General features: G+C 47.6%; 1 protein-coding gene across 15 annotated transcripts in view; it reads left to right on the forward strand.

Moving 5' to 3' along the window:
- Positions 1-19,378, forward strand: part of SLC45A1 (solute carrier family 45 member 1) — a 51,133-nt gene that overhangs the window by 23,822 nt on the left and 7,933 nt on the right. For 10 of the 15 annotated variants that reach the window (XM_030463749.1, XM_030463747.1, XM_030463745.1 and 7 more), the window contains exons 3-6: positions 15,036-15,179; positions 16,961-17,373; positions 17,965-18,057; positions 18,513-18,737. In XM_030463749.1, the coding sequence (XP_030319609.1) occupies positions 16,971-17,373; positions 17,965-18,057; positions 18,513-18,737 (721 nt within the window). In that variant the 5' untranslated portion in view covers positions 15,036-15,179; positions 16,961-16,970. Of the gene's footprint in view, positions 1-4,028; positions 4,091-5,445; positions 5,469-9,947; positions 9,971-12,537; positions 12,634-13,581; positions 13,728-15,035; positions 15,180-16,960; positions 17,374-17,964; positions 18,058-18,512; positions 18,738-19,378 lie in introns of those variants that run through there. The other 5 variants (XM_030463742.1, XM_030463741.1, XM_030463754.1 and 2 more) reach the window with 5 other exon arrangements.

Here is a 19,378-nt window from a genome sequence, read left to right on the forward strand (position 1 = left end):
CTTCAGGAGGAAGAGGAAAAAAAAAAACCAAACTGGAAGGCAGAAGTCTCCCACTGGAATCTTGGCTTGAGGTGAATAGCTGAATGACAACATCTCTGTTCTGCACTGGGGCCTCTCTGACCTTTTGCTTCCTGTTGAGTTGTGAAACAACAAAGTAAACATTTAACTGAATGTGGCAGCCTGAGACAATTAGCCCTATTGTGGAAGAAACGCGAGGCCCTTCTCTCTGCATAAATTCTCTTTGCTGGCAATGCTAATAGAGCTGCAGTGGAAACAAGCCAGGCCTTTCCCTAGGCAGGACCCAAGTTTAAGCAGAAACAGGAGCAGCATCTGGCTTGGGCCCTGGAAGTGCCCTGGATGCAGCTGGGCTGCTGGGGATTGCTCAGGATCAGAGTCCTCTCAAAAAGTGTTTTGTTTGTAATGTGGGACTGATTGATTTGCAATACCAAAGTCTTCAAAGCTCTGTCATAGGGCTTGGAAGTGGTTGTATATGGCTTTTTATTTTTTTTTTACTTATGCAACCATTCCAGAGTAGAATTGCTGACGTGTTCCTTCCTTGTACAAAGATGAATCATTCTTCAAACTGTTTTCCTTGGTCTTGTATCCCTGCCATGATTCTGCATTCCAAGTTGAGGTAGGCTTCTTGGCATGGAGGAAAACATGAGTTTGGAAATGCTGTAGATGTACCTGGCCTTATTGTTCCTCCAGTGTAGATGTAAGGAGTCTGTTCCCTTGTCCCAGGCTCACCAGTTCATACCAGTGCCTTGTGATGTTCTCTCATAATGTTGGAGCCTGCAGACCTGGCTAATCCTGTGCTTTCCTGCTGTGCATGTTACCAAATAGAGTCCAGGAGAAAGAACATTTTGTCCTGCCTTTAAAACACAAGCAGCCCTGGCTATGGTTTAACTGCTCTTTGGTGTTGCAGCTTCACCATATTTCAGATGCATTTTAGCCAGGAGGGACAGGAGTGTTTGGTGCTGTGGAAGCAGTGGGTGTCACAGAATTATCTGGGTTGGGAAGGACCTCTGAGATCAGCAACTCCAACCCTTAATCCATGACCACTGTGGTTCCCAGCCCATGGCTCTGAGTGTCCTCAGATCCCTGCCAGGCAGCTGTTGGGCACGAAAGCTTTTCCTGTCCTGCCCACAGCATCCCTCAGGAAGGAGCCTCCTCCCTTGCAGAGCTGTCAGCTGCCTTCCCACCCCAACCCTGCTCTTACTCAGCAGATGCACTCCACCCCTCTGAATCCAAAGCAGAGGAAATTTTTGCTATTGCTTCCTTGCTTCCTTAACCAACTCCTCTGTCTTAGAGCTAAAATTACAGAGGTTTCCTGAGGCCCCCTGGGTGTGGGGATGGTTTCATAGAATCATAGAATTGGCTGGGTTGGAAGGGACCTCAGAGATCATCAAGTCCAACCCTTGATCCACTCCCCCCGTGGTTCCCAGCCCATGGCACTCAGTGCCACATCCAGGCTCTTTGGAAAGATCTCCAGACATGGAGAATCCACTACTTCCCTGGGCAGCCCATTCCAATGCCTGATCACCCTCTCCAGAAAGAAATTCTTTCTCATCTCCAACCTAAACCTCCCCTGGCACAACTTGAGACCCTGCCCTCTTGTCTTGCTGAGAGTTGCCTGGGAAAAGAGCCCAACCCCCCCCTGGCTCCAACCTCCTTTCAGGGAGTTGGAGAGAGTGATGAGGTCTCCCCTGAGCCTCCTCTTCTCCAGCCTCAACACCCCCAGCTCCCTCAGCCTCTCCTCATAGGATCTTTGGATGCAGAGAGTGGAGCAGCAGGGATCTTGGGGCTCTGGGGGAGGCCTGGGGTGGCTGCCATGGGCCAGGGCTGTGAGTTGGAGTCACAAGTGCCAGAACTGGGAGGACTGGGCTGCTGTCCCTGCTCACATCCCTGCTCACCAGCAGTGGGGTCAGCAGGTGGGTGGCTGCAGATCACCTGGAGTGAAAGCTTGGGACCTCCCCAGCCAGCCTGGGGGTTCCAGCAGGGAATCTCTGCATTTCATCAGCAGCTCCTGTTGCCTCTCAGAGAAGTGGTGTTGGGGTGCAGATAATTGACAGTGCTTGGGTTTCCTGTGGCTTTCCACCTCCTTGTTTGTGTTGGGTCAGCTCAACTGCTTTGTGAACGTGGAAAATGTGTTTGGGAAGCTTGCAAGGTGATGGGAAATCTGCAATTACATCTTCAACACCAGAACTGAAGGGATTCCTACCAAGCTCTGGGTCAGGTTTGTGTGTAATGGTGAATTTAAAACTTGGCATTTCTTCCAGGCTTATTTAGATAAATAGTTTCTAGGTGCTGCAGACAATTCAAGGACCAAATTCTTCTTCAGTGCTTGTGTTCAAAAAAGACAGACGTGGGAACCCTGCAGCAGAAGCTGTGGTACCAGTGAAGTTTTCTGAACAGAACCCTGCAGCAGAAGCTGTGGTACCAGTGAAGTTTTCTGGCCTAGAAATTGTTTCTTGTGTCCTGGGTATGAAAATGCACTGAAGTTTCACAACAAAATGACAACCATGAGGTACCATGGTTTGTTTGCTAACTCTGGGACAAGATTAAAGTTGAACTGGTGACAGGTATCAGAATATTTGTGTAAGAAAACACAGTAAAAGTGTCACTAAGCCTTTTGGAATGTTCAGTCACCCAGTTCTGTGTGATTCGCATGAGAAAATCTCAAAAGAATGGGATAGGAACACTTTCATATGTAAAGAAACCATCATCAAGTTCTTCCAGAATGTTCTATGTATATACTGAAATGATCAGCAGATTTTTCAGTAAGTTAGGTGGAATAGAAGGGAAATTTACCATCTTAAATGCAGTTTTCTGATTGCATCCCAAGTACATTAAGGAGACACAAAGATGTTCTCTGAGGTCCCTTCCAACCCAGCCAATTCTATGTTCTGTTTCCTTAATCTAAAAGTTTTGAAATTAAAATTGCTTTTAATTGGACTTCTGTTGCTATTGATGCCACAGCTTCTTGATTTACTAGCAGAGAAGTTTGATTTGCAGGCCATAAGTCACAGGGTTTTGTCTCTTCATCTTCCCCTCCAAGATCTCCCAAGTTCTTCATGACTCCTTACTGAAAAATAAGAATACTTTAAACAGTTTTCCATGGTGCAGACTTAGAGGTATTTTAGCAATTTCCTGGCTATTGTCTCCAACTACTTAAGATAATATTTTGTTGCAGTACACCAAACCTTGCTGTGCAGCCCATAGCTCAGTGATCATCCATGAACAAAACTCTTTGACATGGGTGCTCTGATCAGTCAAGGGTTTTGAAGCATCTTTGATGAAATGCAGAGCCCTGAGAATCCCTTCTCTCACTTTCAGACTGGTGTTGAGCTCTTAGTCCTGGATTTATTATGCTTTTAGACAACAGCTTTCTTTCTGATCTTTGGGAAGTTCACTCATTTTCAGTGACTTGCAGAAACCCAGTGTCAGCACTCAGCTTTTCAGCTGCCTTGTAAGGCTCTGGGGTGCTGACTCACTAATATCTCACCCTTGATGCTATTAAATTATCAGTCTGAGTTGTTGGTTTTAAGCTCTGATCATATCTGATACATGAGAGATGGACAGATTTTACCTTATGAATGCAGTAATGGACAGTGTGATGATTACAGATGTTTCTAGAAATTGTATTTTTATTGGGATGTATTTAAACACTTCTGATTGTCTTTGGTGGAAGGAGTGGGGTTTTTTTTGGGGGGGGGATATTTTTTCCTCCTTCCTTGAGTGCCTCTTATTTCTGTTACCTTTTTCCCAAGTAGGATCTGTATAGTTTCTTCTATTTTAACTCCATTCTGGCTTCCATTAATTTTGAATTTCCCAAACTGTCAATACAACATTTTGATCAGGTGCTTTCTAATTCATTTCACCTCTTTTGAACTGTCATGATTTTTAGGATACAACCAATAAAAGAGGTATTTTAAATATAATTTCTAATTGCTACAGATGCTCTTACTGCAGCTATAATCAGCAGCCCAAGGTTTGGCTACAAACCTCCATTGTTTCTTGTTTTTCAGGTCAAAGTAAATTCCAGTCAGACTTTGCATGGCATGAGGCAGAAACAGGATTTTCTAGCACAGTGAGTACTTGCAGAATCAACAGGCTGATGATTTATAATGACTGAGAATTCAGGAGACACTGCATCCTAAATAAAAGCAAGAGAGGGTCATTAATTGCCAAGTCTGCCAAACCTCTCTCTGTTTTATAGGCAGCTTCAGGGAGGAATTTAGGAAAGGTGCAGTGCAGAATGTTTTACTGTCAGCTCTCATGAGGATCCAAAGGAGCACTACTGGGGGAGTCAAGAAAAGGAGCTGTAAAGGAGCTATTTAAAACTGTAAGATGGGGAGGTATTTAATCCTGGTGTTCTTGAGAAGATCCCAAAGAGGGATTATATAGCAGAGGATTTTTTTCCCTTCCACACTGACTTCAGTTGTCAACTCTTTTCTCTTTGGGGACTTTGCTAGATGCAGACTTCTCAAGCTTCTTTTGGCCTTTTTGCTTCCACAGGTAAACTCACACCAGAAATGTGCCTTTTACTGGTTTTTAGTTTGCTGCTTTCCCATGCCACTTCCAGGAAAATCCAGAAAAGACCTTGCAAGGTCACAGAGTTCCTCTATTTCAGCTCCTCAGTCCAAAGCAGGATCTAATAATCGAAACCTGCTCTCAGGCATCCTGGCAGGTATTGTAAAAGTCTCCAGTGACAGAGACTCTCATATCTCCCTAAGCATTTAAAACTATTTTAATAGACAATTTTGACAAAAAAATACAAATAACTAAAATAAATAAACCAGCACAATTTCAGTAATTGTCCAGAATCACTCAGGTTTTGACATAGAGGGAGAGTGCTATGAACTTAACTGCAATATCTTCCTGTTCTGGTCTGACCTACCAGATGAAAGAGGGCACAATTAAGTGTAATTTGCTGCAGTAATGGACCCACTGCAGACCTCTTGGCCCCTTAATTTTCTTTAAGGTTATGTACTCTGAAGAACTGTCATTTATTTTGACATGTTTTCCTCATCTTTGATTATTTTATTCTCATGAATGCTTTCTGTTCTGTCTCTAGTGAGGATTGTTAGGAAGCTGAGTGAGGGCAGAGAGACAGCAAAGGGACTAAATTAGCCCCAGACAATACACAGATAAATGATGTGCAGATTAGGGTCATATTTCACAGCAGGGCATACAGGAACAATGCAAGTCTGAGGGAATAATGCCTTAAAAACCCACATGGATAAAGTTTATTTAGTAATGTTGTTTAAAATTAGGTCCCAAAGGCAGTGCAGGGAATGCCAATTATTTTGTCCAAACTCTTGCTATCTGCCATTTGATCCTTTTTCCTGCAGCATTGCCTGGTATCTGTGTGATCCAGATGGAGGAGTCTGGGAAACCCACTCCAGAAAATGCTGGAAGTCCCTTTCTATGAGGGAAAAAGGGCAAGTGCCAGGATCCCTGAAGAGGTAGGGATGAGGAAGTCAGATCCTGATCATGGATTGGATCAGTGGTGATTTAATGGGTGGGCAGCTGGAAGTACAATGCAGGGTAAGAACCATTTAGAATAAAATGATGTGTCAAATGCATTGATTCAGAGCCAGGTCCTTCCTTCCCAGTAGCCAATTTCTTACAGATTTCTCTGCTAACTACACCTTGTTTGATTTCTTTGAATGCTTTGATACAATTAGTGCCTGTGATCTGGCTACCTGAAACGTGCTGAAGAGTTGCTTCTGCAGCCAGAGTAATTAATTTCTCATTAAGTTTAAAAAAAAAATGAGCTGCAAAGTCTGATGACTTGTACCTCCCTACAGGCTGTGTTCATTGCAACAGAAACCCTCTGTGCTCTGGGCTGCTGATGCACCAGGAGTCACTGCCACAGGCCCAGACTCTGCTCCAGGATGATCAATAAATGCCAGGATGATCAATAAATGCCAGGATGATCAATAAATGCCACTTGAATGGCATCTTTGCCACTTGGCTTTTGGCTAAAGTATAATGCCCAGTCACCCAGCAGATGTTTCAAATGCCTCATCAATGAGGAGATTTGTCTGGCACCTAAATTAGGCTTATTATGGAATTTCAGTAATGCAAAAAGAAATGGCTGAGATAGGTTTGAAATTGCTAAGAAAGTTTGGGGATTAAACCATGTGTGAGAGGCTTTTGACCAGGGTTTTATGGTGTTTATTTGTCTGGTGCCTCTTGTGTCCCTTAACCACTGGTACAAGCAGCCCAGGAAATACAATTGGGTGCTGCACTTGGTTAGCTGGAGAATAATCATTTATCTTTGTAAAGCTTCCTTACCTCCTGTCTTCTGATGTACCTGCAAGGGAACATTCCTCTGCCATAGCCAGGGCATTCAGGTGGAGCTAATTGAGCAATTAAATTAGCAGGTGATGGAAGTAAAAATATCATCCAGGCAGTGGATGGATTTAGCAAGCTGACTCTTTTTAGTTTATGACTTCCTAGTGTGTAATATGTGTGTGCTGGGACAGAGCTGCACACTCCTGGGAACAGCAAGTGTCCACTAATGGCACCTCTTGGCTGCTCTTTGTCTCCCTGTTCCTGTAGCAGGGAGCTGTGTTTGAGGTCTCCAAAGGGCTCTGTGCAGGTGTTGCTTTCCAGTGGACCAATTAATCAGTTTTCTGCAAGTGCTATTCATGCACTGCATTGAAGTGAGGAGCACTCTAGAAACCCATATCATTCCTGTGTGCATGTGATGCAGGGTGAGTGGTTAACACCTGAGACAGGAATCCCAGTGAGTGTGAGATGATAGCAAAGGTTTTGTGTGATAAAAATGTGTGGTCTTGACATGGTGGGGTGCTGGAATACTGCTGTCAGAGCTGGACACGTGGGAAGGAAACAAAACCAGGGTAAGATGCTACAAATCCTCATCTCATGCTCCAGAGGAAGGTGATTTGTACTCATCACCCAGGAAATGTTCTCAAATTTAGGTCCCATATGAGTGTGCTGAGCCATACACACTTGGGAAGTCAGGATGCACAATCCCTGCTTGTCTTTGCACTCTGTGGATCTGCTTGTGGCTCTCCTCTGGTGTTTTGAAGGGGTGCTTTGATGTTTTAGGCTGACAGAGGCACTGAAAGAGACAGCCAAGTCCCAAGAGTGGAACCCAAGAGTATAGGGGTATTCTTTTGCTGTTTATCTCTGCCCTTTTCTCTGCCTTAGTGGATGCAAGAGGTAAGGAAGGCTGTCAGAGTGGCTTTGGGGCCATCCAGGAGTATTAAAGCATCTGTGTCTGTTTTCACTGGGTGGCCATACTGCACCCCAACATCTCTCTCTCTCCATGGGGTAACTGTTTGGGGTGGCAGGTAGACAGCCATATGGTCTCCACATGGTTGCTGGATGCTTTCAGGCAGGAAGGGGATGACAGCCTCTGCCTCTCCTGTCTGACAGGCACTCTGTCTGGATAGAAGAGGCTAAATTAAAAACAGCAGAAGCAGACTTTCTGGTTTTTCTTGATAGCTGGTAAAAGGAGAGAAGGGAGCAGTCTGTGCACTGCAATTAACATTGACTGCTATTGCAACTCATCCTGTAATGTGATACAGCCTTGGCAGAAAATTGGGTGCTGCACTGAGTCAGAAACCCAGCAGTGTGGGGTTCTGAAGCAAGCAGCCAGCTCCCAGGACTCACTGCTTTCTCATTTCCCCTGCAGTCAACACAAGGAAGTGGGGCAGAACTTCCCAGAGGCTTCCAGAAGCAATTGAGACAAGGGACAGAGGCAATTTATAAACTGAAGTTTAAGGAATGCTTAGCAAGAGGCAGGCACACGTCTGCTCTTCCTGCAGTGCCCACCAGGTACCACCCAGGGCTGTGATGCTTTTATTTGCTGAGCTCCCAGCTCCCTGTCCTGGTGCAGCCACTGCTGAGCCAGCCCAACCCCCTACCAGCTTTGGGAGCCTTTGCCTCCCCTCCTGCCAAGGGCAATATTTATGTTCTGTCTTTCAATGAAACCAGAGTTTAATCCTAAAAATATCTGTAGCCCCTTCCTGCTCTGGGTGACCTCAGGTTCCTGCATCCAGGACTCCCACTCCTGCTTTCCTGATGTCCTGCTTGGTGCCTTATGTGGTTTGTGACATCCAGAATGAAACCCCCCAGAGTCTTTGGGCCACAATCCTGTTCTTACTTCTTGTGAAATGCAGAGTCCACTCTGAGGCATTACAGTGACATGAGATGCTGTGCTTCCATGAGCTTGCCACATAGCTCTGTGTGTTCCTGCCCCTCTTTCCCTAAAGCAGGCTGTAATAGTGACACTCAGCCAAGTGTTTCCCATGGGAAGTGTCTGACGTGCCTGCAGGTCATGATTTTATTCACCATTTTCCTAGAAGTGCATGGTCAGTGTAGGATGGGATGAGGGTTGCCTCAGAGTCTGTCCTCAGCCTTCTGTCCTGCAGTTGCTGGACAAACAGAAGATGGTAAAGACCTGAAATTGTTATTTCCCTGGTTGGGTACAGGAGCTGGTTGGGAAATAAATGCAAAACTTGGCATTTAGACTCTTCAAACTGTTTGTGGGACCTTGGGCTTCTGCTAGGAGGAACTTTTGCCATGTTCTGGATTCTCCTAAGTGCCCTCTAGTGACTGAATCCCTGAACTCTGTTGGCTTTTCTTTGAGAGAGAGAGAGGGGTGGTTGTGTGGTGAGGGCAGGAGGTGGATAAATGTCCTCATGTTACTATGAGGTGTTTGTCCAGTGAATAATTATCCTCTAAGGTTTAAAAAGGGGAGGGGGGCACAGCGTTTTGTTTTACATTTGATCCAACAACTGCAGAGTAGGCTGAGAGATTACTGACATTCCAGTTGTACCATGACAGTGTTCCAGCTTTTCTGAAACCAAACTGGTTCCCTACTAAAGACTTTGCTTGTTTAAAAAAAAAAGAGATTCACTTGTTTTACACACGGGTCCAAGACTGTGTTCTGATGTTTAACTTGTCAGTAGTGGGGGCATTTCTGTCTCTTCTGTTACTAGAGGTCTCTGTGCAGTGTTGGACATTGGAGCTGCCTGGCACTCCTGTCAGGAGGCATCTTGAAGAAATTTTGTATGAATTGTTCCTATTTAATGCAGATAGATTTTTTTTTCTGGTAGTGTTTTGGGTGTGGATGTTTAAATTTGTTTTATCTACTGTGTTTTAAGTAAAACCCCAAGTGCCCTTTCATGTTTTATTGCATCCATTAATATTAATATCCATTAACCCATTAATATTTTCAGTGTGGGACTTTGGAGAAGCCAAGTTTAGGAACAGATTTATCTGGGCTGGTAAAGTCATCCTGGCAGCATGCTCAGGGACAGGTATGGAGGTGTGCAAACCAGAATGTGTCTCATCTATACTTATTGAAGTTCTTAAATTGTTCTAGCCTCCCACCAACTTCCTTATGCCTACTCATTTGGCAGGTAAGGGATGCAAGGTGGTGTAATTTACCTGGTAAGATACTCTTAGCATGGCTGTGGTAAGAGTGGATAATTGAAATGCACCTCACCTTGTTTGAACTTGCTGCTTTTTTTCTGTCTTACTTTCTACTTGCACTGTGCTCAGTACCATGGGCCCTCCCTGGCATGACAGGGCATTTGTAGAACTATAAATTTACTTTGTCAACTGATAATGGTGTGGAAAGCAGAGTTTGTTTTGCATTTAGCAACAGAGCAAAAGCTCTCCTACACCTGGAGTGTTCAAAGGAAAAGGGGAAGCTGGTGTCAGCTCTAGAGATGACCTGGAAAAGTGGCTTGCAGAAGAAACAAGGACAGTTGGGATGTGAAGAGTGCTTCTGTCTGATAAACACCCCTCCCCATCTCAGTAACTCCAGCAGCAACCAGCCAGAGGACATGAGAAAATCAGGTGGAGCTGAGTCAGGGGAAGTTCATATTGGACAGGAAGGAGATTTTGGACTGAGAGGCTGTGACTCACCAGAAGATGCTCTCCAGGAAAGTGCTCAGGGCCCTAAGCCTGTCAGCACTTCAAGGTCAGATGGTTCAGTTTCAGGCAGTCCTGCAACTCAGTGATCCTTTGGGCTCCTTTCCCATTGTGCAGTTTTTCTCAGGGCAGACCCAATTTTAATGAAGGGAAACTGCCATGGACCTGCCCGTGCAGATGTGCACTCAGGGAAATACCTGATGGTCTTCTATGGCCATGAGCTTTGTGTCTTACTTCTCTGCTGGAAGAAAGAGCTCCTCTCTGGAGCTTTTGGTACCATCCAAAGGCTGCCCAAGTAGAACGTGGAGATTCAGCAGAGTGGGATGTGGCAGTTTCCAAGGCAGTAACCACAAAAAGAAGCTGTTGGACAAAGCCACATGAGGTGAGTGGTTGTTTCTCACCTAATCCCTTCTGCAAACTTCACCAAAATTTCCTGGGCAGTTTAATTGATGTCAGAGCAATGTCTGGAATCCTTGGCACTAAATCCTGTACCCCTTGGAAGAACCTTAGAGAGTTCCTGTGTCAGTAGAGACATCTCCTTCTGAAAAACTACTAAAAAAACCTAGTAAAACAACTAAAACCTACTAAAACACCAGGTGTTGAGAAGTGTGTGTGCTGTGGAATAGTGCTGGCAGTGAGTTTGCCAAAGCAGCTGTGCCCCTAAGGCCTGGCTCAAGCTGCCTCAGTCAAATCCTCTTCCAGTTGGAACAAATGGGGAAGAATCTCCCCTTTTTCATACATTCTGAGTGCTTTCTTTAAGCTTTCAACTTACTGATTAACTAACATGGAGTTGGCACCCCAACCCCCTGCCCTGGCCTCTGCAAGCTTGGATCTCAGTCTCCCACACAAGACAAAGGCTTTTTTGTTTTTCCTTTTGAAAGACTTCAGTGCAGGGGCAATAATTAACTTGTCACTTCAATGTGGAGTAAGGAAAAAAAGGACATTTAGTTCTTTCTAAATTATTGCCAGGTTGGGATGGTCAAAAATGACAAATGAAGCAGGGCTGCTCATTCCTCCTGAGGAGCCTGAGTGCTGTTCTGCAGGAAGCAGGGGGTGGTTGTGGGCAGCACACACATAAAAACTTGGTAACTCATCAGGGCCTCTCCCTCTTTGGGTCATAGATGAATTTTTGCCCCAGGACTGATGTGGCTTTTGGGATTCTGAACCAGCAGCTTCTGCACACAGAAAAACTTTCCCAGTGCCTCTCTTTGGTACAGACTTTGCATCTCCCAAAACCAGGATGAAGTGCTTGGCAAAAGAGGCTGCCAGTTATAGACAGACTGCTGAGTGACATTGCAGAGCCACTGACCCTCAGTGGAAAATGTTTTTAAATCTATTGCAAGGCAAAAAAAAAGAAAAAGAAAAAGGAACACCCAACATCACAGAGCTGAACAAAGTTCTTCAAGAGAGAGAACAACTCACTCTGGTGGTGGCTCTCACAGGATTTCACTCAACTGGAGCTGATTTACCTCACAGGAAAGGATTATGAGGAGAGTAAAAGAGGTTTCCAAGAAACAGAGAAATGGTCCTGATCTGAGCAAGGCAAATAATGAGCTCTGCTGGCAAATGGAGCAGTGGGAAGCTCTGCACAGCCAGGGAGATGAATCTCCTGTCTGAAGCTGCTTTGTGGAGAGATTTAACAAAAGAGTTTGATGACTACAAAGCTTCAGAGAAGGTGAAGGAAGGAGCAGTGCAGACTCAGAGCAGGAGGTATTCATCACCAAAATACTCTGCCTGGGTCACATTAGTACCAAGTCACTGAGGATCTTTACATTTCAACAACAGTTTATGTGTAAGCTCACAGAGGAGATTTGTGGTTTCTGTTTTGTCTGGAGCCCCAAGGATGCTGATAGATGAATGCACAGCAGGATTTGCTTTTGTTCTGTACCCATTGCTGGTACCCTGGGAAGGAGCAGAGTGCCTTGTCCCCCTCTCCCAAGTGGCCAAACTGTGCCAATTGGTGTAAGAGGCAATTCCTGGAGGTTCTGAGCAGACAATTTCATCCACCTGAAGATGGAATGAACAGGAGTCTCAGGTCTCAACCATGTTCCCAGGGAACAAAGCATTCTGTGTGACAGCCATGCCTGCCTGTGTCCTGGGGACAAGGAGTGGGGTTCAGAAATGCTTCTGCTCAGTGTTTGCAGAGCTCTTGAGGACACCCAGGGCTGGGGGGGTGACTGTGGCTGTTGGGCTGTGTCCTCCCTTCTCACTGCAGGGCTGTGACTGACCCTGGGGCTCCTCACAGTTACAACCATCTCTTGCCCCACCTCTCTGGTCCCTTTGGCCTCTTCATGTTATCTTAAAAAGTGTGGCACATCTGGCTGGACCTTCCTCTGTTCCTGTCTTCATCCTTTGGGTTGTAATTCATTTTTTTTTAATTTTTTTTTCTGCTCAGAAGCATCAAGGATCTTTCCAGTGGCTCTGTAAAGAAACCAGATGCTGACAGCCTGTAGTTTGGAAGGGGAATGTGATTGTTCTTCCAGAATAGCAGCAATAGTTTTAAATTAATGAAGAATTTGTTGTCTAAAGCCAGTTTGTTCCCTCAGTAGGCAGGAAATGGAGCAGTGACTCCTGTGCTGTGGATGAGAGGAGCAGACATTGCATCCTGCTGTGGGGACACCAACCTGGCATCAGCACTGAGATGCAGCATGTGGGCAAGGCTCCAGAAGTCCCAGATCTAGGGAGCTGCAGGAAAGAGCTCAGCACAGAGAGGTGAGGGACATCTCATTGGCAAAAGTAACTCAAATCTGCCAGAAGAGGTAGATGTGGAACCTGGGTGAAATGAGGAACCTTGCTGCATCTTTGATAGAAGGCTGGAGCAGTGTCTGGCTTGGTAGAAGAGCAGCAATTGTTCTTTGGGGCAAATAGGTGTATTTTGGGTGATTCCATCAATAAAGATACCCTGTGACATCAGGTGGATTCTCCCATCTGTGTTCAGTTTATCTGCAGCAGCACTTTGACACAAACAGCTGAGAGCAGCAGTGCCTGTGTTTGCAGGTTCCTTTCTCACTTTTACCTCTTCTGGCAGAATTAGGTGTGTATCTCAGGCTCAGATGGGAAACAACTTCCCTGCAACATTCCTGGTTTGGGAAGCAATAAAGGGAAAAGGTTTCCTGTGAGTGTTGGCAGGGTGGTGGGGATGGAGGTCAGGATGTTTCTGGGGACTGGGGAACCCAATGGCACTGCCATTTAGACCTTTACAAACTCTCTTTTGCCTTCTCCTAGGCAGGTATCAGTCAGACAAGAGGCCATGGGCTTAAACTCTGCCAGGTTTAGGTTGGAAATTAGGAAAAAATTCTTCCCAGAGAGGGTGCTCAGACATTGGAATGGGTGCCCAGGGAGGGGGGGATTCTCCGTGTCTGGAGGTTCTTAAAAGACTGAATGTGGCACTGAGTGCCATGGGCTGGGAACCAGAGTGGCAGTGGATTAAGGGTTGGAGATGCTGATCCCAGAGGTGCTTTCCAGCCCGGATGGTTCTGTGGTTCTGTGGTTCTGGGCAGGGTGGTACCAGGGAGGTGCTGGGGCTGTCCTTGGTACATTGAAGCTCCTGACTCCTCTCCGAGCTGCCCTGCCAACCCCTTCCTCTGCCTCTCCTCCTGGATAATCCGCGGGACCTTTCTGGGAATCCCGCTGGGAGCCTCCAGGTACAGGCATCACCGCCCCGGTTCGGTTCGGTTCCCCTGCGGAACCTCGCGGTGCGGCCGCAGGAGTGGCCGAGCCCCTTCAGGGGATGGACCCGGCTCCAGGGCGCGCCTGCTGACGTTACCGATGACGTCACCGCGCGCCGCATCCCGGGCCCGGTGTCGGTAAGGGAGGAGCCGGGGGGGGCGAAGGGGCCCGGGGGTACCAGGGGAGGGGAGGGGGACCCCGTCCTGGGGCCGTGTCCCTGCCCGGTACCGCGGCTGAGCCCAGCGGTTGGGAGGCGGGGTCGGTCTGGGCCTTCCCTTCCCCCGCAGCGCTGAGGGACCGGGGGGGTTGGGAGCTCCCGGGACGCCCCGCAGGAGAGTGGGGAGGAGAGAGAGCCAAAAACGGGGGAAAAACGTTAATTCTGGGTGCTCGGGAGGAAGGGCGGTGGCGGCTCCTGAGTGTGCGGGCAGAGGGGCAGCGGCTGCAGGGCCCGGGGGCTGAGCTGGGCCCGAGGTGGTTTCAGTCTCTGCAACTCCCTGAAAGGAGGTTGGAGCCGGGGGGGGTTGGGCTCTTTTCCCAGGCAACTCTCAGCAAGACAAGAGGGCAGGGTCTCAAGTTGTGCCAGGGGAGGTTTAGGTTGGAGATGAGAAAGAATTTCTTTCTGGAGAGGGTGATCAGGCATTGGAATGGGCTGCCCAGGGAAGTAGTGGATTCTCCGTGTCTGGAGATCTTTCCAAAGAGCCTGGATGTGGCACTGAGTGCCATGGGCTGGGAACCACGGGGGGAGTGGAGCAAGGGTTGGACTTGATGAGCTCTGAGGTCCCTTCCAACCCAGCCCATTCTGTGATTCTATGAAAAAATCCCAAATAGTGCAAAAAATCCCAGGGAAACGTTGGATGTGAAACTGGAGGAACCTCCCACCTCCTGCTCACTGCCAGACTTGGTAATGTCTGGTGTTACAGTCCTGAGCTCTGCCAGGGGAGGGTTAGGTTGGAGATTAGGAAAAAACTCTTCCCAGAGAGGGTGCTCAGGCATTGGAATGGCTGCCCAGGGAGGGGGGGGATTCTCCATCCCTGGAGGTTCTTAAGAAGGGACTGAATGTGGCCCTGAGTGCCATGGGCTGGGAACCAGAGGGTTGGAGTTGCTGATCCCAGAGCTCCTTTCCAACCTGGATGGTTCTGTGAAAGCCTGGTGCTTGAAATGTGCTGGAGAAAGCAGCAGAAAAGGGGAGATCTGTGGGGTTTCTGTACAGCCACAGTGCCAGGCAAGCTGCCACCACTCAGTTAAGAAATTAGTTTTGCTTCCTGGTGTGCAGCTGTGAGGTTTTTCCTGCTGTGATGTGGCACCAGCAGCAGCATCCTGTGTTCCAGGGGTGAGAAAACCCCAAGGAAAGGTCAGAGCTGGGTTCCTGAGTGTTTGTGGCTGCAAGAGGCAAGGAATGACACCAGTGCTGTGTTAATTCAGCAGAGCTGCTCTCTCCTCTCCAGAGATGCTGCTGGGGAACCCCTGGGACTGTTTTATCCACACTGTGCACACCTGGGCTGCAGGAGTGGCTCTGATGAGGCTGTGCAGCACCTGAATGCCCCTCAGCTCCAGAGAGAGGAGCACCAATGCTGAGGGGGGCTCCTGGGGTATGTATTCCAGAGGTTATGGGGGGTATATTCCAGGGATTATGGGGGTGTATTCTATAGATTATGGGGGGTGTAACTCAGAGATTATGGGGTGTGTATTCCATAGCTTATGGGGGTATATTCCAGAGATTATGGGGGATGTATTCCATAAATTATGGAGTGTGTATTCCATGGATTATGGGGGTGTATTCCAGGGATTAGTGGGGTGTGTATTCCAGATATTATGGGGGGTGTTTTCCAGAGGTTATGGGGGGTGTAACTCAGAGATGACTTTGAAACTTCAATTCCTGCACTGAAGAAAAAAAAATGGTATCAGCAGATCTCATCCAAGGGTTCATCTTGTGTGGTCTGAACTTAAAAACCACATTTTTGGGGCACTTTGGTGAAGTTTTCTAACCAGAACTGCTAAAAAGCAAAGGATCAGCCCCTGTCAGCACAACAGGCTGGGTGCTGGGTGCTGGGCCCTGCCCCCTTTGTATCTTTTTTTTTTTTTCAAGAAGAAAAAGGATCCTGAATGCCCCTCCTGAGCGTAAATGGGAAGGGAACCAAACTCTGCCCTTGTGAAAATGTTTGTGCATTAAAGGTTGGGCTCAGCAGGGTGTCAGGAACAGCCAAGTGCTGGGTCCTGGCCACAACAACCCCATGGGGAGCTCCAGGCTGGGCACAGAGTGGCAGAAAGGGACCTGGGAGTCTGGATTGCCAGGAAGGTGACCATGAGCCAGCAGTGTGCCCAGGTGGCCAAGAAGGCCAATGGCATCCTGGGCTGGATCAGGAACAGCGTGGCCAGCAGGTCCAGGGAAGGGATTCTGCCCCTGTGCTCAGCCCTGGTGAGGCCACAGCTTGAGTCCTGTGTCCAGTTCTGGGCCCCTCAGCTCAGGAAGGAGATTGAGGTGCTGGAGCAGGTGCAGAGAAGAGCAAGGAGGCTGTGAAGGGATCCAGCAGAATTGCTGTGAGGAGAGGCTGAGGGAGCTGGGGGTGTTGAGGCTGGAGAAGAGGAGGCTCAGGGGAGACCTCATCACTCTCTGCAACTCCCTGAAAGGAGGTTGGAGCCAGGGGGGGGTTGGGCTCTTTTCCCAGGCAACTCTCAGCAAGACAAGAGGGCAGGGTCTCAAGTTGTGCCAGGGGAGGTTTAGGTTGGAGATGAGAAAGAATTTCTTTCTGGAGAGGGTGATCAGGCATTGGAATGGGCTGCCCAGGGAAGTAGTGGATTCTCTGTGTCTGGAGATCTTTCCAAAGAGCCTGGATGTGGCACTGAGTGCCATGGGCTGGGAACCACGGGGGGAGTGGATCAAGGGTTGGACTTGATGATCTCTGAGCTCCCTTCCAACCCAGCCCATTCTAGGATTCTATGAATGGTGGGATCTGTCCTGAAAGGCAGTTTCAGGTTTCAGCAGAGGTCTGGATCTGCAGCCAGGCTGCAGCTTTGCTGTGATTGAGCTGATTTATCCTGAGTGAACTCCAGATGAGTGCAAATCCTGGGGAGTGTCAGATGTTTGGCTGCCAGTGATGTTCAAGATTCCAGCCTTAATTCCTGAGGGTGTGGGCAGTGCCTGGGGAACTGGGATGGGATCTCTGGTGTCTCAGTTGTGCAGAAATGGAGGAAATGTGTCCATAAAACTCAGGTGCCTTGTGCTGGGAGGTGGAAAGGTTGGGGTGTAACTCCCAGGAAGGCAGCACTTGGTGTGTGAAACACTGACAGCTGCAACCTGTAAATGAAATCAAAGTTTCTTTTGCCCTCAACCATTTTATTCTGAATTTTGGTTGTTTTTTTCTTTTTCCAGAGGCCTCCCCATGATGATCCCCCCACCTGCCCCAGCCCCTGGCAGTGATGCAGCTCTCCTGCCCAACGGGGCTGCTCAGGATCTCTGGAGATCCCAGGTCCCAGGATACCCAAGCTCAGTCACCCAGCACATCAGCCACAGGGCAAACAACTTCAAGAGGCACCCAAAAAGAAGGAAACACATCCACCCTTCACCCCCTCCCCCACCAAACACCCCGTGTCCCATTGATCTGATAGATTTTGGGGATCTCCAGCCTCAGAGGTCCTTCCTAGAGCTCCTCTTTAATGGCTGTGTCCTCTTTGGGCTGGAGTTCAGCTATGCCATGGAAACTGCATATGTGACCCCTGTGCTGCTCCAGATGGGGCTCCCAGACCAGCTCTATGGGATGGTGTGGTTCATCAGCCCTATATTAGGTAACTTTTCTTTGTGCTGTTTCTCCCCTCTTGTTTTCTCTGCTACGTGGAGGTTTTAGGGGTTTATTTCCTCTCCTTCAGCTGGGTCTGGTTTAATCACAAGGGGGGTTCTTTTAGGGCCTCTTTGGTTTTTCTGTTCCTGTATTCCCAAACCAGCAGAAGTCTGTTAGGGTATCCATGTGTATCCCATAAAAATGCACATGGAGATGGAACCCCAGGTTATGTGAAAAAGCAGAGTGGGATCACCACCTCCTTTTTAATTTCCTGAAACAAACAAAGTGTTCCAGTGATGGGAGGCTGCTGGCCACAGGAACAGTTGGAACTTGGGACTGTTGTGCTCCTTGCTTGGTGTCAAACTCTGCTGTACCAGGGACCCAGAGGGAGCTGCCAGGACACTGAGCAGCAGCACCTTACATTTTTCTGTCACCAACTTGGAAAATGCTGGGAATTACACTGTGTGCACCTGGATGAGTGGTAGCAGCTGTGGGTGTCACAGTGTCTTGGTGTCCTGCCTGTAACTCTCTTAGAAACTCCCTAATTTTAATGTTACTTATTAAAGGCAAATGTTACTTATTGGTGATTCTTTTGTAGGGTTCTTGCTGCAGCCTTTGCTGGGGGCCTGGAGTGACAGATGCACATCTAGGTTTGGGAGGAGAAGACCTTTCATTCTGGTCTTAGCAGTAGGTGAGTTCTTTTGAAATGATGGACACAGAGCTTGAAAAGTAGAAATGCAGTTTTATCTCTTTTCTGTGATATCCCCTGGGCTGAACAAAATCCCTCTGAAGTGTTGGGTTCTGTGGGTCTGAAGAGGGTGATGGGTGGCACCAAGGTGATGCTTTGGCAGCTGGAGATCCACAAGAAAAGCTTCTCTTGTTAGAGCCTGAAGAGGTGAGGTTTTGAGGGTCAAGAATGTTTTTTAATTTGGCCAGAACAACTTCAGACATTTTTAAGCTTGGACAGTGGAAAAGGATTATGTGAATCTTAAAGCCACACTCATGCCCTGGGATGATCTGAACAAGAGCAATAGTGCTTGCCACAAGGCTGTGCATGGAGTACAATGCTTTTAGAGCCTGGATCAATACAGGTTTTTTTGCTTGCAAGCACTCAGTTGATTTATTTTCATCTGTTTTTATTCCCAGGAGCATTGCTTGGGCTCTCACTTATGCTGAATGGCAGAGATATAGGAACTGCCTTGTCTGACACTGCAAATAACCACAAGTGGGGCATCATTCTGACAGTCTGTGGTGTTGTCCTAATGGACTTCAGTGCAGATTCAGCAGACAATCCCAGCCATGCCTACATGATGGATGTGTGCAGCCCAGTGGATCAAGACAGGGGCCTCAACATCCATGCTTTGCTAGCAGGTATGCTGCCTGGGTGCTTCCCAGGTCATGGGATCTCTGAAACAACCTCTGCTCTGTGGGAAAGCAGAGTAAATCACCATCCTGTCCCTGTGAAAGCATAATAACTGAGTACCTGGAGAAGCAGCAGTAGTAAACTTGGAAAATCAACTTCTGCTTACAGCAAAAGGGTTTTTATAACTCCTGAAAGTCACACAAGATGCATTCCTGGGGTGTTGCCTACTTGAGTGTAAAGGTATATTGGGTGCTCTGATCCCTCATTGCTGACATCTCCATCAGGATGCAGTTTCATGCTGTTAAATGTGGTGGTAAGAAAGAAAACCTCATGTTGTAAGGCTTTCCCCACATGAATGCAGTGAGAGAGGTATCCAGTGCCCTCAGAACTTCTCTTTTCCTCAGTAGTAATGGAGTGGCAGTGCTGGATGAGAAGCTTGTTATGTTTCTGGGGTGATTCAGTCTGTGTTGGACACAGCTACATCTGTGTTCCTCCAGCTGAGTGAGGAAAAGAGATTTTCAGTCACTTTTAGGGAAAACTTGCTGACTGTGACTGCACAGCCTGGCTGTGAGGCTGGTGGATGCTTCTGGTGTACAGACTGAAACAGCTGGAGGTAGAATGGTTTGTTCCTGGCAAAGACAGAACTGCT

Source organism: Calypte anna, chromosome 21, assembly GCF_003957555.1.
Source record: "Calypte anna isolate BGI_N300 chromosome 21, bCalAnn1_v1.p, whole genome shotgun sequence".
In the NCBI taxonomy this organism is placed as follows: Eukaryota; Metazoa; Chordata; class Aves; order Apodiformes; family Trochilidae; genus Calypte; species Calypte anna.